Here is a 21,150-nt window from a genome sequence, read left to right on the forward strand (position 1 = left end):
TGTCTTCAGAAACACAGATTGACACTAGGTGAGATGTTTGTTATCATCGGTATAACTCAGGTTTAGTTGTCTGCGGTTTTATGTTCCAAGCAGTTTCCAGGAAGTTAACGACATGGATGGAGAGCCATGGTAGTGTAGCCTCCGCCGAGTGTTACTTCTACTCTTCGCACCTTCCTTTACACAGTTTAAACATCAGTTGCTCCTTTTCGAAATATTGCTTAACGATTCACGTGAAATTAGATATTACAGAATTTCGTCGAACATTTGTGGAAAAATTTCCATATCTTCGTAATGGAAAATTTGATGGTTTTCAATATTTCATTCAGATATTTCCCGAGAAATTTCTCGGCTCAAATTTTCGAAATTTAGTGCAGGAATTTTTATAGGAAATGTCTCAATATAGAAAATTGTATAGAAAAATGAAATTTGATCAATTTTTTTTTGTAAAATAGTTTCTATTGAATATTTTCTGTAAAAAACGCCCTGTAAACCTGCGGAATTCTTTCATAACATCGATCAAAAACTAATCGAATTTACATTAGAAGTTCAACAAAAATTTAATCGAATTTTCGTTGAAATTATCAACAGACATTGGGACTTCGCAATGAATGCAACGCTTGCAATTGTCTGAATAATGGGAAAATTATTCCGTTGTTCATATTAACAATTGGGCTGAGTTTTGCAATTAAACCTCTCGCGAAATATCCAATAATTTTGGAGATTTGGGGGTGGGGATTACAATCGTATACTCAACAAACACTCATAAACTATTTTGAGAAAGAAAAAAAACATTTATCTCTCATTTCAACATTGGAAATGAAATTTATAGACCCACTGAAGATTTAATAAAAGCTCGGGAAGATTCGAAGGTGGTCTTTAATCATATTTCTAAAGGTGGGTAGAAGCGAAAGGAGCTTTTATATATTACTGTAGGTGTTGGAGTGGGCTTGTGCCATTATGGTCTTTCTTTTCGGGGGCTAGAGCGCAAGGGGGTGTTTTAGTGGTGTTCGAGGGAGGGCGGGACTTCTTCATACGGACATGCGCACATTATCCATCAAAAATATTTCCTCACTAGTCCGGAATAACCAAAATTAGTCATGAATTTTTCTATATTTTTTTTGTCTTTTCATTCAACTCCAAATTGAAAAATTGAATTATTTACTTTTTTTATTTTTAATGAATGAAAACAATTAATGGGGGCAGAACCAGGCGGAACTGGTGGCTTTCAGCGGTAAATAATTCGAAATGGGAGTAAAATTCACTCATTTTGGGCGATTCAAGTTGATTTTCACGCCTCGAAGTGGAAAAAAATCCATTTTGATCATTTGTTCACAAAATATTGAAGATTTAAAATAAAATATTTTTGAATACTGTCTTTCGATTTTTCATAGGAAATGCTCAATAGAAACTATTTTGCAGAATAAACCACTAAAATTTCATTTTTCTATACAATTTTCTCGATTGCAACATTTTCAATAAAAATTCCTACATTAAATTTCTATTTTTTTCACTCTATTTTTCTAATACTCGACGGAAATAACGTATGCATACCCTCATAATTTTCCAGGCATCAAATGACACTCACATATTGAAAATAGAAACGAGCGGTAACAATGAGGGGGGGAGGGTCTAAAATGTTGAAAGATGTCGAGGGGGTGAAGTGTGAAGTGGTGGGGATGGCGATGCGGGGCGGAAGGAACACGGAATGGACCCACGGACACGTGCCACCTGTCATAGATTGGGTGTTGCTACCTTTGCGCTCGCTGATAGCAGCATTAGTGGTAGATTAGCTTGTGACGTGAAATCATCTCCGAGCGAGGTTAAAAAATAATGAAAATTCATTCAAGTCCGTCGATTAACCGTAATGGTACACCTGTCGATAAATGGATAGAGTAAAATATATCCAAAAAAAATCGCGACGATTTGTTCAACTCCTCGATTTATCTGGGATTTTTTGGCTGCGATAATTTCATGCTTGAGAAAAATTTCTAAATGACATATTGCAATATGGAGTTGATGGAGCGAGGCGTCAAAGAGGACAGCACAGAATCTTCGGATCGTTCGCGCGATTTAACGGGTTACGCGTCGGACACGAGTGACACGAGTGGTGATGAGAGATTGTTACCGCCGGCGAAAGCCGCAAGCTCGATAAATCCAGTGTCAAGTGCATTCTCCATTGACAGTATCCTGGGAAGGAAGGAGTGCAGTCGAGGTGAGCAGGAATCAAGTGTTGCGAACAATCGGGGTGATAATAGTGTCGCGGAGGATAGGAGTTACTACGTAGGACCGATCGGGTTGTCTGGGAGTTCGGGGAGTTTCTACGATCAGCGTAAGTGGATATCATTCCCTCTAGCCGGTAATCAATGTCGTATTAATGAAATTTCTTCATAACTTTTCCCCATCATCAGTCCAATATTTCTATCGAAATGAGTGCGAAGATTTGGTGGTTTAAATTGATTGATTGATATCGGAAAGTGAATCCTTGGGAACTAGAATTCAGTCATATTTATCATGATAATTACGATTTTTTAATGAATAATCGTCCATAAATGTGGAAAGTCCTGAGTCTCTACGCTGGCTTACTTGTCTCGTGATTTTAATAATAAGGAGAGGTTCTATCCCAACTAATTACATCGTGAGTATCCTATTTTGTGATGAAACAACACTGAAACATATTCCGAGGCACAAAATTATTGTTCAATTGGACGGTCCAACGTTTTAAATGATTTTTTTCATCCGTTCAGTCCGTTATCAATTTTTAACTATCCGAAACCTCATTCAAGAGATTTTTAATCCTGTCTTATTATTATAACGGAGATATAAACATTTCAAAATTGTGAATTTCTAAACTTGCGGCTTAAGAATTCACTCTGTCGTAGCCCACTCTCCGGCATTTATCTTTCTTATTTTTCAGTAATTTATGGTTTATTGGTTTCTATTACTTTCCTTATTAACTAATGTAATTCCTTCAATCGTATTTCTCTTGATAGATTCTTGTAACTGTCAAAATGATTAAAATATGATAATTACATTTACTTTAATTGGGAATAAATCCCGGGAAATCAGTGATATGCAGAAGAATTTTTAGAGACAATGTCTCAATAGAAAAAGTTGTATAGAAAGATGAAATTCTATTGATTCTTTCTATGAAAAAACGTGCATCGACAATAAACGTTTATTTGAATTGAATAATTGTTATTTCAATCAAATAAATCCCCTGTTAAAATCAAGTAAACGATTTATTTGATTCCAATAAAGTTTATTTAATAAAATTCTTCAATAGAATCGACCAAAACATAATAGAATTGTCCACCGAATTCCAAATTTCCCTATTCATTGATCGATTTCTTTCATTAAATAGATACCAATCCACTCTACAGTCCGGGATCGGCGCCGTCAGTGCCCGAAGGGCTGCCAGAGTCACCAGGATACTCGGCTGCCTCCCTAGCCTCGGCGTCCCTCCTCTATGGGAGTTGGTTCACCCAATCGAAACCTGGTCAGTTGTTCGGTCTCCAAGGTAATTAATTATCCCTCGGAAATTAATTTTTCGGGCGAAAGAAAATAGCGCTCCAACCACGAAAGACCCCTCGAGTGATTCCTACAATCGTTTATGAATTGTTGTTACCATCTCGGTTATTTCATTTTCCCGGACAATAGGCAGAGCCTCCTTCAGTTGAGATATACAGCGGATCCAAACGAATATTGGGTGTTAAGGGTGTGAAAGCACTAACGGCTCTCTGACACGCGATTACAGCATCAGTGGGCGATATGGAAGAATTATTTCGATCATCACGCCTCAACATCTTTTATAAAACAATTTGATGAATAGAATAATTGAAATCAAATGAAAAAAAAATATCTGAACGTCCACATTTTCGCAAACATTTTCAAAATTCCTCGGCTCAAATTTTCTAATTTTTTTCGTTTGATTTTTTCGATGAAAAAATAAAAAAACAGAGTGGACAAATTTTGGAACAATTTTTGTCGAGGAATTCCTGACGAAAATGTCTCGATAGAAAAAATTCTTGGGGCATAATGGGTTGAAGGATAATGCTATAGGTTAATCTGACGAGAGGAATAGAAGAATGAAAATTTTTAAATGTAAAATGTCGTACAATGGAAAAGAATAAGCAATTTTGAAATATGAAAAATCACGTAAAAGTCGAGAGACGAATGGATCCGCCATTGTCATTTTCTTCCTCAATCCGCCATGCTGTTAGGTGGCCATTTATCAGCGTCACTGCTCTAACCACCTTCCGTTGAGGTGCTAAATGTCTCTGCACACTCGTAAATCTTCGCCCCGGCGCTCTCCTCGCACCATTTCCCATTCTTATTCACTTTTCTTTGCCCATTTTACATTACTTCTGCCACTCACTTTCATAGAACTCATCGAATATTTCACTTTTCACGTAATTTCGGATTGTTCGATCAATGTTCATATCTGCGAAGTAAATGGGAAGATGAGGTGAAGAATGATGATGTTTTCATGATGATCATTGAGGAATTGAAATTGAAAGAAGATGGAATTTAACAAAGAAGAGCCTCATAAAAATGTCTAAGGTCTTGGTCAAACAGAGGAGACATCTGATTGTTGACAGAGTGCGGAACACTCGTCAGATAATTAGTGAGGCAAACAATGCAGGAACGAGGTGTCAAAGTGATCGTTTCCACGTTAATATGCTCTGCGATGGTTAAACAGAAAGAAAATATTGTCTGCTCTCTCCGGATTTTTACGTTACGAAATTATTCCTGGACCCTTTACAACTAGTGTTCATGATCAATACTGAGATATATTTTCTCAATCCGTTTTTCATCCCTTCATACAATTAAATTTTCTTATCCGGAGAGTTCTCGTGATACAATGTCACACGTGGAGGATATTAATCATTAAATACTATTTGTTCAGTTCATTATCGTCGGAGGTCTAAAGTCCACGCTTTTCATAGACATGTTAAATAATTCCTCGGACATCGGAGATATCGTGGCTTTGAAATGCATGTGGGAAACCGGAAAATGACTAGATTATGCTAATTGCTCTGGTTGGTGAATGTTTGGTTAGAAATTTGTATGAATTATTAAACCTGATTTTCTCTTTCTTTTCTTCAGAAAGAATACTAAAAATTCTCAATGATGATATATACCGAGATTGTTCCAATTTTTTCAACTTTTCACGCAAAACAAGGCGAAATTTGTACCAGTTAGGGAGCGAAGGGAGCAAAATGAGCGGCGTTGTAGCTGGCCCCATCTAGCGCCAGCTGCAAAGCAGTAGCAAAGCGGTTGTCCAGTGTTAACAAAGAATATCTCGAAATGTAAACGAGTTAGCGAAATTTGTGTCATGACCTTTTTAATAGCCCACAATTCGCTCTACAAAAAAAGTTATTACAAAAATTTCGTTATCTCCCTTAGATTCGGAGATATACCTCAAAAACTCTTATCTTCATTTTATCCATCCATCTCATTTATAAATTTCAGCACCAAAACCGAGTGGCAGACGATCTCGAAAGCCCGGAGTTGACAGAAAACCGCGTCAAGCCTACAGCGCGAAACAGTTGGAAAGGCTTGAATCTGAATTCAAGGTAAAATCAATGCAACTAAAAAATTGTCCCGCCACTTTTATTTAACACATTATTTCTGCAGATGGATAAATATCTGAGTGTGAGCAAACGAATGGAGCTGTCGAAGACCCTGAGTCTCACCGAAGTACAAATAAAAACGTGGTTCCAAAATCGTCGAACAAAGTGGAAGAAGCAGTTAACATCGCGGTTAAAAATTGCCCAGAGACAAGGACTCTTTCCCTCGGCCTACTTCTCACCTGCGACATATCCTCTATTGCCTTATTACGCAGGACCGCTAATATTTGGCCCACCCACGGGGGACGAAACAATGCCTGCGAGCCTCATGAGTCAATCGATTACAGTTTCCGAGGAACAGTGAGAATATGCGCAATGATGAATCGTGAAGATTTATGTCGCGTCAACCGGTTATTGACTTCGGTGTTTTATTCAATGATTGAATAACTGTTTGCGTTAATAAAGTGTATGAGTTACTAGGGAAATCTCCGTATTACGATATTGCTCGCTGTGACATGAATGAGAAAATTCAGTTGAATAAGTGTAATTTTTTGGTTAATAAATTGATTTATTCAGGCATTGTGGAATTTCAGTAGCGAATGAGTAAAACGATTCAAGTCGATTTTGATTATTGGTCAGTTTTCCTTGAATATCTCGGAATCTAAGGGGGATAGCAGAATTTTTGTTAGGACCTTTTTTGTAGCACTCAATTGGCCCTATAAAAAAGGTCATTACAAAAAATTCGTTATCTCCCTTAGGTTCGGAGATATTCCTCAAAAACTTAGCTATGGACTAAGTCAATGAAATAATGTCAATGAAGTAACGATTTAGCTTCGTGACGACGATATGATATATGACATGAGCAACTCGTGGTCTCAATCAATTATGTAAATCCCATCATAAGACATCAACGACTTCAAATTGAATTAAAAACTTGTTTTATTTCAATATCTCAATTTATGCTGTTGGAGTGAAAAATGATGTTCTTTAACGAGCGCATGAATTATGGATTGTATTCACACATGTGTAATTATGACTAGACCATTTCTTCGACTTTCCAGCGGTGTTTCAAAGGGATGTAACTTCATTCTCATCCGGGATCTTCTTCTCTCTTCGTTTGAGGGGAATCAGTAGTCCGAGAAGCGCACAAACTGCAGATCAGTGCAAAGAAACAAATTGTTAATCACAAGTTTTTAATTTCTTCATTTAACTTGTAAAAAAAATTATCGAATTACCGAGAAGCTGCACAGCAAGAACTATGATGACAGGCACACAGTAATTATCGATCAAGAATCCGAAGAGTAAATTTCCGGATAGTGCACCGATTCTTATGAAAAATACTGCGAGGGCTGAGGCCATTGCTCTAAAATGAAATCATTCTCGTAAGCATTGCAATATTTTTGTGGAATTTTGATTGGAAATATTAAATTTGTTCTAGAAATTATTCACGAGACTTTTGATAAACATAACTAAAATCCAGGGATTATTCCTAACGAGTTGTTCTCGCGGATTTACCTGAATTTCGTCGGAAAAATTTCAATCACTATACAGAGAACGATACTCATCCCGATGGAGGTGAACGCCTCGTAAATAGCAGACAGGACGAGATTTTGTGTAGATGATCGCACGAAAAAAAGCCCAATGGTAATGGCTGATGCAACAATACTCGAAGAAACTGCAAAATTATTCAATTAGTTGGGATTGTCATGGGAATTCCGATAGAATTTTAATTCTTCTTCCAAAAATTTGTCTGATTTTGTCAATTCTCTAATTTTGTGGGCAAATTATTCAAAATGTGGGGAAGAATTACTACCGGTCTGACACCAAATAACAACCAAAACGATGGATTTTTCGAGTAAATCCCCAAAAATGAAAACCTATAGAATTTTTTCGCCAAATATCTCCCAAAAAATCGACTACACCGAGAGAGAAAATTTGCTCTGCCGAAAAACTATGTTCCACGTGAGAATATTTGATGGAGTGGAACAGATTTACTTGATGGAAATTACCCAACTTGATGGAAGAAAATTTAATATCGTCCACAAAAATTAAATTATTGTCGTGATCATCAGAAATATCCCTAGAAGAATTCGACCTGTCGGCAGGAAAAAATATAACTTATGTACGACAATCATTTGATCTGAGAGCACTCCATAGGTTTATACCATAAAGAGAATACATTGACAAGGAAAGAATATTATTTTCCCAAAAAAATTGCCCCCTAAAAATTATTTAGTTTTGCCAATACCACAGTTTTCGGCAAGAAAATTTTAGTTTCGTCTTGAAATTATCATTTGTTCCATGAAAATCATAAATGTTTATTGATAAAAGATCTCTTCAGGGAAACATAATATTTTCGGCAGAACTAATTTCTTCTCTCAGTGCAAGAAGACTAAAAAATCACTAGAATTTCAATAGAATTTCCAAGCAAAAGCCCCCGATTTTAAAAAGAAAATTCTCGAGACGTGACACCTATGAAAAATTGCTAGAAAATATTTTACGCACTTAAATAAAATTTATATCCAAGAGAGTACACGAAAGCAGGAAGGAGGAGACTCAGAGGAATACAGGCAGCACCAAGAATTACTGTATGCATGTAAACATTGGTTGGAATGTTCACTGGACACTCATGAGCTGCATTCTATAAATAAAATTAATCCAATTGAAATAACTAATGAATGACAGAAATGTTCTCCCCGAATGAATCAAGATATTTCACTCACAGTTGCATTCACTGAGTTCGATTTAGTTATGCTGCAGACGCTCGCCGATTCACCGGGGAATTTCGCCTCGAATTTAGCGAATCTCGTGAATATCTCGGGGAACCATATTGTCAGCGCGTAGTATGACGAACCGAGACAGAACATTATGGCACACGAGATTGCGGTTCTTTGCAAGAATGGCGGTTTTAATATTGTTATTGTTTGTACGTAAACTTGGGCGAATACCTTGCCCACTTTTGCCAGCTGTGAATTTTCCTTTTTCGAAGCAATTGAGCGAGCCTTCAACCTGGCGCAAAATTCCGTGCCACCGTGTTTTTCTAATTTTTCCTGAAATTTTTTTTTGGATAAATAAAATTTGATTTGCTTCATTATTCAACAGTGATTGCAAAATTTTCAGCATTTTTTATTTCTGGATTATGAATTGTGAAAGTGATATGGAAGCTAATAAAAAAATGTAACAAATGTAGTGGATATTATTCTTGAATATTCAACGAAAAATACTCTACGAAACGGTTTAAGGATTCAATCATTTTCAATCATCAAATTTGTTAATTAAATTGCGCGCGAAAAAATTGAAAAAAATTATGAATATTCAGCGTCTATTCATAATTTGAAATAATTGAAATTGTTTAAACTTTGTGACACAAATAACATTTCCATTGTTTGACTACACAAGTAGAAAAGGATTTCACTGGAGAAAAACAGCCCAAGTGCTTGGATATCCTTAAATCGATTTTGACTATTGGTCAGTTTTCAGTTAATATCTCGGGATCTAAGGCAGATGGCAAAATTTTTGGCTCTATCTTTTTTATAGAACGGGTTGAAATCTACACAAAAGATTATTACAAGAATTCATCTATCTCCCTTAGATTCGGAGATATTCCTCGAAAACTCAACTAAGAGCTGAGTCGACTTGAATCGTTTTCACGCTTCGCTACTCAGAATCAATTATTCTCATCAGCTTATTTATTCAATTTCAATGGATTCATTATATCAATTTGATGAGATTATGTCTTGATTAGATTAGATGCGAAAAAACTTGAATTAATCGCTGAAAATTAAAAGATTACGCGGGTCAAATGAACAATGTTCAGGGATTATGCAACTGCATGCATTAATTTATTAAAAAGTAATGGGTAACGTACGAGGTACTCATCGAATGATTTTCCAGTATTTTCTTTATGCATCAAATCGAGAGTGTCAGCGAGTTTAGCATCGTCATCCGATTCCGCAAGATACTTCGGTGTCTCGGGAAATGTCAAAAGCCACAGTCCTATTACCAACGCCGGCAAAGAGCAAATTAATACGAATAAGTTCCAAGAGTGAAAATGAAAGTATTTCGTCGCGTACGAAATTTCAAGAGGAATTATGCCCCATCCAACGACTGTAAAAGTAAATGAGGATTAAATTAGCATGAGGTATAATGATTTCTAAGCATTACATCACTTCCAGCAAAAGTCGTTGGAAAATCCTCGCGCTTTCACTAGGAAATTTTCAAGTCGACTTCGGCTACTGGCCAGTTTTCAATGAATATCTCGAAACCTAAGGGAAATGGTAAAATTTTTGTCAATACCTTTTCTGTAGCCCTCAATTCGCTCTACAAAAAAGGTTTCGACGAAAATTTCGTTATCTCTCTTAGATTCGGAGATATTCCTCGAAAACTCAGCTAAAGCCAAAATCTGAATTTTCACGTGCATTTTTCCATTGAAAAATATATGGGAAAAAATTACTGGAGATCGCCTGAAACGATTTCGAAACCATTTATGCAACTTTAAAAAACGGGAATTCTATTTTTTTGTTATATTTTTTAGTTTTGCATAAAAAATGAATAAAATGTCCTAATGAGAGCGCTAGGATTTATTAATGGAAATGAGAAATTACGGGGTAATCCAATTAATCCTAAGGACCAGGTCAGTTCCAGCCAGCAGAGAATCCTTTCTCTCAGTCTTGACGATTGAAATTCCCCCAGGTACGTGAACACAACCGCAGTTTGGCCGTTAGCACTAGATAGTGGAGATGAGCACGTGTGAATAAAAATATATAAGATACGCGAAATTCATGAAATAAATCTGGAAAAGATGAAACTAAAAACTCACGAGAAGCCACTGAAAAACTTTAGCACTAAATATACCCAGTAGTTCGGAACGACGGAGGATATGGCCTCGAACATTCCTTGGGAGAACAGGGCTGTGAGGAGAGCAAACTTCCGGCCTTTCAAGTCGGCTAAGCAGCCCCAGAAATAGGACCCTACGACCATTCCTGGAATATGAAAGCAAGTACTCCAGAGACTTGATACTGTTCCCGAAATGTTAGGCGAGTTGATGGTATAAATAATTATCACTAATCCTGGTGCTGCTTTCTAATTATCAAATTTCCTCGGGTAATTACCTAGGATTGGAGCTGCCGACATGCGACCTTTATCCGCAGTTGTCAAATTGAAATCACACGCTGCCGAAGGCAGTATCAGACCAACACTGCTGATACTGAATGCAGTATTGAACACGATTAATCCGCTCACTGTCACGACTTTAAGATTAAATTTACCGAATCCTAGAAAAAATGACGGAGGAGATTGTACAACAATAATAATCGGAAAACGATCGTTATGAAACATTTCAGGAATTCAATTTTCAAAATTCAATGCAGAGAAAATATAATATATTATATAATATAATAACATTATATAAGACATTATTCAAACGTTTGCTTTGTCATTTAAGAATCAATAAAAACTCAATAGAATTTTCTAGCGAAATGAATTCAATTTTCAAATTTCAGAGCAGAGAAAATGTAATGAATTATCAATGAATAAATCGAATAATTCAAACGTTTGTTTTATTCTTGAGAGTCAAAAAAAAAATCAAAAGAATTTCCTGCAAAAATGCTCGATTTTTTTATTGATATTTGATTCAGTTTTCAACTTATCGAAAAAATGTGGATCTAGATGTACTCACCGGCCACTTCGACCGCATTATCGATATTGTGTTCCTCCGCGTGAACGTCTACAATGTGTTCATCAATTCAAATAAACACAAAAAAAATTTTTTTCAATATGAAAAATTATTAGTTTCTGAATTTTTACCTATTGATTGCCGCCTCTCAAACATGTTCACAATTTTTTTATTTTCAAACTACACTCGGCTTCTTTTTATTCAACACACTTGGAGTCTCTTCCCTTTCTCTACTCAAAGAAGCTCCTCCGCGATTAGCGCGAAAACTAAACGAAAACGGGTATTTCTAGGGTAATTAAAACGCCGAGCAGGTCCCTCCCTACTTATTACCACTGACGGTTATCGAGCTAGCGAATAGAGGCATGGATGAAACCATTTGCAAACATTTTTATTTAACCCTCGTGTACTGCAATAACTGTTAATTGGCAGCAATTGATGCTCACTTATTGGTGGAAAATAAAGAATGTTGGTGAAAAGTTAACAACAGTTGTTATTATGCAATACTTCTTACGCAAAAAATGTCAATTATTTGCTCATACGGGACATTTCGATCACAGCGCATTGTCTGTTATCCAATAATTCAACCATCAGCATTCCATTAATTTTTTTGTTGTCATCAGAAGTTGGGGACACGAGCCTCTTCCATCAGCAAAATATAGACTTTAGAATTGAATATTCACTAGCGAGTTCTTATTTTGTAAATTTACAAAATTTTTACTCTCGTTTTTTTAATCCACTGTCAGCGAAAAACAAGAGGCTATGATATGATTTTTTTTCAGGGAAAAATTTACCTTAATTATCATTTTTTAATGAACGTTGAAAAGTCGATCTTTTGAAAAATATAATAATTTCGGAAACTTCGTGATAAATTATCGTATTCGCATTTTTCTTCATGTCGCGATAAAAAGTGGACGAAAAAAACTCGTAAAAACTATGACGAGGAATTTTCATTTAAACATTTCCACGGAATTATGTTAACGTATAAAAAAAGAATTGAAGAGAAAATATTAAAATTTTAGTAGATTTTTGGGAGTGCGCAATTACCCGCATTATCACAATAAAAATCTTGTGAATAAATTAAATATATTGGCATACGACGTACAGTTTTGTAGACGATTATCGATGCGCATCACGAAGATTGACTTATGAAGTCTACTCCATTGATGTAGCATTGAACACAGATGACTTCAACCCACTCCAGAAATTGATTTGAATATTGAAATATCTTGTGATGGATTATCACTGTGCACATACGTATCGATTTTCCGCGACGAGTAGCCTTAACATACGAGTGAAAAAGGACATTTATAAAAAATATGATCGCGATAATTGTTACCCACAGGAAACGCACCCGTGTTTAGAAATGTATGTATTTAGAATGGAAGCGTCTAATTTTCATTTTTAACGAGTGTTGCAGCACGAATTGAAGACGAGATTAATAGTTCCCCATCAAGAATACCATTTACGCACGAAGCGCACGTGGACGTCTGTTATTTTAATCTCTGACGTCGAAACGTCGATTTATAATAACTATCATGCTGTCTAAATTGTGTAATATATATCCGACATACATTTAATGTTCGGATTGAAAAGTGTCATTCATGTTAAATAAAGAAAACTGTGTTAATTCATGTAAATAATATAAATCGAAAAGGAGAGTTGCAACATTAAATGTATGTGGTGGCCCTGAAAAGGGCCGATTGTATTGTTGAATGTAACCAGATTACTTGGAACTGGTGTACTTGGTGACAGCTTTAGTGCCTTCAGAAACAGCGTGCTTAGCCAACTCTCCTGGGAGAAGAAGACGAACAGCAGTCTGAATTTCCCGAGAGGTGATGGTTGAACGTTTGTTGTAGTGGGCCAATCGTGAGGCTTCAGCGGCAATCCGTTCGAAGATGTCATTAACAAATGAGTTCATAATGCTCATGGCCTTGCTGGAGACCCCAGTGTCGGGATGAACTTGTTTCAGAACTTTGTAAATGTAGATTGCGTAACTCTCCTTCCTCTTACGCCTCTTCTTCTTATCGGTCTTCGTTATGTTCTTCTGGGCCTTTCCAGCCTTCTTCATGGCTTTACCGCTAGCTTTGGGTGGCATAGTGCTGGAAGTATAGTTGTTACAGGTCGGAGAGCTCTGTAAAATTGTGACTGCCTATGGAACGCCGTTATTATAATAGCACTGGCGCTTACGCCGCCGAGCCAATCAGGTGAGACGCAAGGCCTGCGATGTTCCCATTGGCTCGGCGGTGGGAGCGTATGAAGCTATAAAGAGGGGTATTCGGAATTGCAACGCACTCTTCATTGATCTTTTAGGGACTCAACGTTGAATTAAATTTTTTACAAAATGTCAGGACGCGGCAAAGGTGGAAAGGTTAAGGGAAAGTCCAAGACTCGCTCTACCAGGGCTGGCCTTCAGTTCCCAGTGGGTCGTATTCATCGCCTCCTGCGTAAAGGAAACTACGCAGAGCGTGTAGGTGCTGGAGCTCCAGTTTACTTGGCTGCAGTTATGGAATATCTGGCCGCTGAGGTTCTCGAGTTGGCAGGCAATGCTGCTCGTGACAACAAGAAGACTAGGATCATCCCTAGGCATCTGCAATTGGCCATCCGTAACGATGAAGAGTTGAACAAACTGTTGTCTGGAGTTACAATTGCACAGGGTGGAGTACTCCCCAATATCCAGGCTGTTCTTCTCCCGAAGAAGACCGAGAAAAGCAGTTCCTAAATTCATTTCATCATCCATTTACAACAAAATCGGCCCTTTTCAGGGCCACCACATATTTTTACGAAGGAATATTCTATTTTAGTTGATTCAAATGTGTGCATATTAAGAGGAAACGAATAACTTACAAAACAATGCAACAATCGAATTAACAAAGAGTCAGATAAAAATTAATAAATTGTAGAAGGAAACAAGTGTTACGTTTCTCCTTAAATTGAATTCTGTTACCTGATTTATGACTAATCTGGTTGTTCCTTGGTCATTGGATATACCATATTTTTTAGATTGCCTATTTTGGGAGTCTTCTACTAAGTGAATTATCAATTTGAAATTAATTTGCATCAAGTTGGTGCATTGGAAAAAAATTGTTTAATTTGTGAAGACAACTAGTGTACTTGAATTATAACAAATGTTGGTTCCATGTTTTCTCATGATAAAAAATTACCTAATTTACTTTGATGTCTAAAAATGGATTTTCGGAAAATGGCTTAAAACATATTAAACAAATCTACAAATTCCAATCTTTTTTGTGACAATAAGTTGATACTGAGACGAGTGACAAATTTAAATTCGAATTCGATATAAAGGTCCAATAAAACAAATCATAATCCAATCATTACTTCACAAGTTATGAAAATCTTCATTGTTCTTATGGTGAAACTGACGGAATACATTGTTTGCTGTCAACTCTCGTCATTATTCATCTCTACAAAATAAATCTCATCATACAATACTTATTGATCAGTAACGCGTTATTAAAATTCCAACGTAATAAACATGTGGTGGCCCTGAAAAGGGCCGATTGTTTTTCGATCTGCAGACGGGTGTCTTTAACCTCCAAATCCGTACAGAGTACGTCCTTGACGTTTCAGAGCGTAGACCACATCCATAGCGGTAACGGTCTTCCTTTTAGCGTGTTCAGTGTAGGTGACTGCGTCACGGATGACGTTCTCAAGGAAGACCTTGAGTACTCCACGAGTCTCTTCGTAAATCAATCCCGAAATACGTTTCACTCCACCTCGACGAGCGAGACGGCGAATGGCTGGTTTGGTGATTCCCTGGATGTTATCACGAAGGACTTTACGATGGCGCTTAGCTCCCCCTTTTCCCAATCCCTTTCCTCCTTTTCCGCGACCAGACATTTTACTTGGTTATAAGGGACACGTCGAAACTGATGAGAATAGCCGAAGCTTATGATGCTCAGAGATGAAACAGTCGCAATTTTATGGGTCCCGCTTAACGCATTCCCCCACCACTCTCAGACCACCAATAGCGTGACGACGGTTAGTGCTCCCCTCCTGGCGCGTCGAACCAATCACGTGGAAGGACGATAGTATATATACTAACTCTTCAGTTGTTCGCTTCATTCGCTTTGCATTCGCTTTTCTGCACTCTTGTAAGCAAGTACCTGACGCAATGGCTCGTACCAAGCAGACTGCCCGTAAATCCACTGGAGGAAAGGCTCCCAGGAAACAACTGGCTACCAAAGCCGCTCGTAAGAGTGCGCCAGCCACTGGAGGAGTTAAGAAGCCCCATCGCTACAGGCCGGGAACTGTCGCTCTTCGCGAGATTCGTCGTTACCAGAAGAGCACAGAACTTCTCATCCGTAAACTCCCGTTCCAGCGACTCGTCCGTGAGATCGCCCAGGACTTCAAGACTGACTTGAGGTTCCAGAGCTCTGCTGTTATGGCTCTTCAGGAGGCCAGCGAGGCTTACCTCGTCGGTCTCTTCGAGGACACCAACCTCTGCGCTATCCACGCCAAGAGGGTCACCATCATGCCCAAGGACATCCAGCTGGCTCGTCGCATTCGTGGAGAGAGAGCTTAAGCTCAGACCTAGTCTCAATCTAAACAATCGGCCCTTCTCAGGGCCACCACATTCATTTAACGTTGCCATTCTCATTTTCATATCATTCATATCTCTATTCATATTTTAAAAATAAGTTGCAGAGTATTTAATATTCTTCGTTGCAAAAGTCAGAATTTTTTTTTAACAAAACTTTATTCGTATTGATATCTTTGTCACAAGTTTACATAAGGGTGATTACATCAATGATAGTTTGCAATAGTACGTGGTGCTGTACAAAATCATGAATATTTTTTTGCTAAGAATATTGTGCACGCAACATTGAAATTCAATATTATTCATCATACACGACTGTCGTTTATTTTAATTAGCAGATGAACAATTCAGTAGCGAAAAGGTAAAACGGTACAAGTTAATTGTGACTATTGGCTAGTTTTTAATGAATATCTCGGAATCTAAGGAGGTGGAAAAATTTTTGTTACAACCTTTTTTGTAGAGCCGATTGAGAGCTACATAAATGTAATTACGAAAATTTCTCTATCTACCTTAGATTCGGGTATTCTTCAAAAACTCAACTGGAAGATAAGTCGACCGAAATCGTTTTACCACTTCGCTACTGAATTTAATTCGGACTGTATTATGTTTTGGAAAGAGGTGAAGAATCGACTCTGGCTATATTGATCTAACACAGTCAGAATTTTTTTTTAACAAAACTATTCGTATTGATATTTTTGTCACAAGTTTACATAAGAGAATTGTCACTGTGATTTTCAATCGAATGCAGGAATTGTTGTATCAAGGCTTGTACTGGAGAGCAATCACCATGTACGTTCCCATCATGCTGAGAATCTGTACAAACGAATCATCCATCAATTTAAAGAAATCCAAGACTCACCAACAAATCAAGAATTATTTTACTTACTGATAACAGCAGAGAGCAATCAAGAGGGAACATTTTACATGCTGTGAAGTTCATTTGTCGGTTCAGCGATTCATAAGAGAAATCAATTAACTAAAACCAAAGACGTGAATAAATTCAAGACCAGTTATTATTTATCAAAAGATATTTATCCGGTTTTCCAAAATTCATTTTTTATGTGGTCGAACAAAATTACGTAATTTCTGTGACAGAAGGAAAACCATTTAAAACCAATCAATATTTGTAGTGACTATGAAAAATTAGTCGATAGCTTCAACCAAATCATTAAACATTTTTTTTTCTTGTCAACGGGATCTGAGGATTTACTTAAAAAAAATTTCGGAATTACAAAAAAATTGAGGGCGATGTGAAAAAACTAGAGATTGGTCCAGATTTTCATAGAAGTTTGAAGAATTCAACAGCTTTATTATATGATAAAAAATCAGTTTAAAAAAATCAATTCTTTTGGATAAATATTCTTTAAAAAAATTGTGATATACCGAGGACTTGATGCTTTTCTTATCATCGTATGTCTCCATGATGTCGTAAACTACAATGATAGTTTCTCTGGTCTGAAAAAAACAAGACAAGTGTGAGCGCACGACTAGTCGATGATTTTTTTCTACAAAGATCCTAACCTCTTCAATAAGTTTATTAACATTAATGCTGAAACACGCCAAAATCCATAAATACTCAATGCCCCAACACGCGTAATTGTAAAATAAGAATGGTGTTGCTGGCGGTTCGGAGAGAATGAACGGACCGATTGTGTAGTAACCACTATAGACAACGATGCAGCAGCATTCAATAACAGCTACCACAACTGGAAGTGAATAGAACTCTTCAACACTGTAGGCAATAGCGTAAAGAATATTCCGCGCTTTTCTGATGACTACGATATTTCTTTCAGTTCTTGATTCGCAAGATGCATCGAAAGAAAGTACAGAGATCGTCTTTCTCTTTGCATCGGCGTTTCCAATCTTCATGAGTGCGGCATTCAGCGCGGACAACCTATTCTTCAGAAGAATTATAATCATGATGTATTGGATCCAGAAGCAGTTGTACGACAAGCCCACTGTCATGAGTAGTGCAGTATCCATTGGGTAGTCGGATTTTATGACAACTAATACACTGTCAATGAGCCAGACAATTGTAGCAGCAGTAGTTACAATGATCATTTGAAGTGTCGCGTCTTCACAATGATAAAATCGTGACAACGCCATTGGTACCGCTCTGTCATATTCAGCTAGACGATTTCCAATTGCGATCAGTTGTTGACTGTAATAGCAGTATATGAAATTGATGGTAGCGGTGGCTCCATGTATGGCCGCGAATAATGCAGTGTTGATCCAATTGCTGTTGTTTTTCTTCCAAACGATATACGACGTAAACAAAACGCCGACGATGATGTTATAAGCGCATCTGTTTCGCGACTGCGAGAATTTAAAGACGAACTTGGATCTCTCAACTGGAGATTCCGAGATTTTCACGCTGAAGGGCGCGAGACCGAACAGAAATAAGACTTCTTTGAATATTCGAAGAATAATTAAATCAAATGTTGGTTTTATTTTCGATAGCACTCGGTTGAAGGCGCTCATTGTAAAAAGCAAGTTCGACGTCATGTACGTACTGAGTTTTTTGTATTCCCGAGAATACAAGCAACATGCAGTATTGATTTTGCAAATGGGCTGCTTATTTATTTAAGAGAAAAAATTATTTGAAATTGTTCTATTGATTCCACGAGTTCGGAAAAATTTCTTATACTATAATATATTATACATTTTTTCTAATGCATTGTTAGGACTCAAAAATACTGGAAGAAAATATTTGCATTGGAATTTCGCTAATAATTGAGTATTTGTACGTTTGTAAATAATTATTGGCCCTGAAAAGGGCCGTTTGGTTTGAATTACAGTTGAATTGAATTACGACGTTCAATTCACTTCTTCGCCGCTGCTTTGGCCTTGGAAGGAGCAGCCTTCCTCGGTTTGGGTGCCTTGGGCTTAGCAGTCGGTCCTTTAGTGGCCTTCTTTGCCTTCGGACTCTTTGGGTTTCCGGCAGCTTTTGCTACTTTTGGCTTGGCGGCCTTCTCAGCAGCCGGTTTCTTCGCTGAAGCTTTCTTAGCAGAAGCCGCTTTCTTCACCATGGGCTTCGCAGCCTCCACCTTCTTCGCGGGTTTCTTGAGAGCAGCCTTCTTCGACGGTCCTTCCTTCTTGGCAGCCATTGGCTTGGACTTCGGCTTCGCAGCGTCGCTTTTCACTGGAAGCTTAAACGATCCAGAGGCGCCACTTCCTTTCGTTTGCACAAGAGTCCCAGCAGCAACTGCGGACTTCAGGTACTTCTTGATGAAGAGTGCGGCCTTCGTAGTGTCGATCTTATAGTTTGCAGCGATGTACTTCTTGATAGCCTGCAGGGATGATCCGTTACGCTCGGCGAGGGTCTTTACAGCGGTATTGACCATGTCAGCGGTGCTGGGATGAGTTGGTTTAGGCTTTGGATTTTTCGCCTTGGTTGCTTTCTTAGCAACCTCTGCTTTAGCGGGAGCAGGAGAACCCGTTGCCGAAGCAACTACTGGTGATGCAACTTTGTCAGTCATCGTGGCTTCTATGTAGACGATTCGAGAATCTTTCCGTTGAACGGGATTGCTTTGATAAGTTTAAACACCTCAGCGCTGGAAGTGACCAGCGAGCGCGGACCGTGGAGAGAGGCCCGGCATCTCGAACGCCGTGAGTGCGACGACACAATGCTTCAAATGGTGCCTCGCTGTCGATATTTTAATTTTTTTAAGGATGTTATGAGGACTATACTACGCTTGTGGACATTTACCGATATTTGTGAATGTATAGCTGGTCTGGAGAATTTAACTCGCGATTAATAGGATTAGAGAACGATGGATAAGCACTCGTAATACTCATCGCGTGCTTTCTGTATCTGGGGTAACGTTGCGTTTAAACTTCGATATAATAAATAATTAATGTAATTTCGAAGTTTTCGGATTCGTATCAGATACTGTAAACATTAATGGATGCACGGAATACAAAATTTCTCATGAAATATTACAGCCAGTGCGTAATTTTGAAGGATTAATGTGTGGAGTCAGATCAGATTGGAGGGCGGATCTCTGAGGGCTACTGCGTATAATATTATTAAGTCGGCTAATGTTTACGAGAAGATAGAATTTCAATAATCATAATTTTTTTGGTAGTCGCAATTTTTTTGGCACAGTTAACTTATTTGGATTCCTGTGCTATTGCAGGCTGGCTTGATTGAGTGATACAGGGAAGGTACATCGGAACATGTGTTGAAAAGAATGGGTTTATCATCGCGATGTATATAGTGCAGAATTTATTCATTGTAAATCTTTTTTTTTTAACAATTATGGAATATTAAATGTAGGAGATGCATTCATTAGGGCTCACTCATAATCAAATGGATATTGTGGGCACAATTTTTGTACCTCGAAGTGAGAGAATTTAAGACAACGCATTGGAGGCACAAATTTTTTTATAGAAACTGGTAGCGGATTCGTTAGAAAATTCTATTGACTTCAATGCCAAAATTTTGCACCTATTTGCGCGTTTTTTTAAAAGCATTTTTGTATTTTTCATTTATTTTATAAATCATCGATGGAGAATATTCTATAGAAAAAATCCGTATAATTCGATTTTTCTACAACTTATTCGATGCAATGTATTCCATTAAGATATTTTTTGTAGAAATTCTTATGTTCACCTTTTTCCATTTTTTTTGTTAATTTCTTTTTGTCGGAAAAAGAAGAAAAATAGACTGGAAAAATCATGTAGTCATAAAGTACTTATCGTATCCTTATTTGTCGAAAATTTTCCATTTGATGTCAGTCATTCCCAATATATCGTGAAATTTTATAATTTGTTAAAACCACAAGTGAATTCATACGCAATTTGTACGGAAATTATTAAGCAAGATTTCATAGCAATTAAATATTCCTTCGTAAAAGTTTTTGGTGGCCCTGAAAAGGGCCGATGGTTTTAATGTTCAGTGGATCTAAGAACTGCTTTTCTCAGTTTTCTTGGGGAGAAGAACAGCCTGGATATTCGGGAGCACTCCACCCTGTGCAATTGTAACTCCAGACAACAGTTTGTTCAACTCCTCATCGTTACGGATGGCCAATTGCAGATGCCTAGGGATGATCCTAGTCTTCTTGTTGTCACGAGCAGCATTGCCTGCCAACTCGAGAACCTCAGCAGCTAGATATTCCATAACTGCAGCCAAGTAAACTGGAGCTCCAGCACCTACACGCTCTGCGTAGTTCCCTTTACGCAGGAGACGATGAATACGACCCACTGGGAACTGAAGGCCAGCCCTGGTAGAGCGAGTCTTGGACTTTCCCTTAACCTTTCCACCTTTGCCGCGTCCTGACATTTTGTAAAAAATTTAATTCAACGTTGAGTCCCTAAAAGATCAATGAAGAGTGCGTTGAAATTCC

The 21,150-nt window shown here is 37.7% G+C and overlaps 8 protein-coding genes across 8 annotated transcripts; 3 read left to right on the plus strand and 5 right to left on the minus strand.

The window, feature by feature from the left end:
• The first annotated feature begins 1,803 nt into the window (after positions 1–1,803).
• On the plus strand, positions 1,804–6,104 carry LOC107048943 (transcription factor LBX2). The gene is made up of 4 exons (XM_015272399.1): positions 1,804–2,329; positions 3,362–3,517; positions 5,473–5,576; positions 5,638–6,104. The coding sequence occupies exons 1-4, from the start codon at positions 1,993–1,995 to the stop codon at positions 5,932–5,934; spliced, it is 894 nt and encodes a 297-aa protein (XP_015127885.1). The 5' UTR covers positions 1,804–1,992; the 3' UTR covers positions 5,935–6,104.
• A 387-nt stretch (positions 6,105–6,491) lies between these two features.
• On the minus strand, positions 6,492–11,586 carry LOC107048935 (synaptic vesicle glycoprotein 2B). Its single transcript, XM_015272389.1, has 11 exons — positions 11,376–11,586; positions 11,248–11,295; positions 10,682–10,843; positions 10,390–10,552; positions 10,175–10,296; positions 9,439–9,677; positions 8,294–8,620; positions 8,076–8,211; positions 7,086–7,245; positions 6,806–6,933; positions 6,492–6,721 (listed from the first exon to the last, which is right to left on the minus strand). Exons 1-11 carry the CDS (start codon positions 11,398–11,400, stop codon positions 6,639–6,641), a joined length of 1,593 nt encoding a protein of 530 aa, XP_015127875.1. The 5' UTR covers positions 11,401–11,586; the 3' UTR covers positions 6,492–6,638.
• Positions 11,587–12,931: 1,345 nt separating this feature from the next.
• Positions 12,932–13,352, minus strand: LOC107048929 (histone H2B). The gene has a single exon (XM_015272379.1). The coding sequence runs from the start codon at positions 13,337–13,339 to the stop codon at positions 12,968–12,970; it is 372 nt and encodes a 123-aa protein (XP_015127865.1). The 5' UTR covers positions 13,340–13,352; the 3' UTR covers positions 12,932–12,967.
• Positions 13,353–13,553: 201 nt separating this feature from the next.
• Positions 13,554–14,002, plus strand: LOC107035429 (histone H2A). The gene has a single exon (XM_015252806.1). The coding sequence runs from the start codon at positions 13,586–13,588 to the stop codon at positions 13,961–13,963; it is 378 nt and encodes a 125-aa protein (XP_015108292.1). The 5' UTR covers positions 13,554–13,585; the 3' UTR covers positions 13,964–14,002.
• A 1,340-nt stretch (positions 14,003–15,342) lies between these two features.
• On the plus strand, positions 15,343–15,828 carry LOC107035426 (histone H3). The gene has a single exon (XM_015252804.1). It carries the CDS (start codon positions 15,377–15,379, stop codon positions 15,785–15,787), a length of 411 nt encoding a protein of 136 aa, XP_015108290.1. The 5' UTR covers positions 15,343–15,376; the 3' UTR covers positions 15,788–15,828.
• A 733-nt stretch (positions 15,829–16,561) lies between these two features.
• LOC114841048 lies at positions 16,562–18,283 on the minus strand. The gene is made up of 4 exons (XM_029125898.1): positions 17,312–18,283; positions 17,186–17,257; positions 16,689–16,778; positions 16,562–16,615 (listed from the first exon to the last, which is right to left on the minus strand). Exons 1-4 carry the CDS (start codon positions 18,281–18,283, stop codon positions 16,562–16,564), a joined length of 1,188 nt encoding a protein of 395 aa, XP_028981731.1.
• A 287-nt stretch (positions 18,284–18,570) lies between these two features.
• Positions 18,571–19,319, minus strand: LOC107035424 (histone H1). The gene has a single exon (XM_015252802.1). The coding sequence runs from the start codon at positions 19,279–19,281 to the stop codon at positions 18,625–18,627; it is 657 nt and encodes a 218-aa protein (XP_015108288.1). The 5' UTR covers positions 19,282–19,319; the 3' UTR covers positions 18,571–18,624.
• Positions 19,320–20,671: 1,352 nt separating this feature from the next.
• LOC107035427 (histone H2A) lies at positions 20,672–21,118 on the minus strand. The gene has a single exon (XM_015252805.1). It carries the CDS (start codon positions 21,084–21,086, stop codon positions 20,709–20,711), a length of 378 nt encoding a protein of 125 aa, XP_015108291.1. The 5' UTR covers positions 21,087–21,118; the 3' UTR covers positions 20,672–20,708.
• Positions 21,119–21,150: the final 32 nt, after the last annotated feature.

This window comes from Diachasma alloeum, unplaced genomic scaffold (assembly GCF_001412515.2).
Source record: "Diachasma alloeum isolate Michigan unplaced genomic scaffold, Dall2.0 Dall_scaffold_00198, whole genome shotgun sequence".
Taxonomy (NCBI): Eukaryota; Metazoa; Arthropoda; class Insecta; order Hymenoptera; family Braconidae; genus Diachasma; species Diachasma alloeum.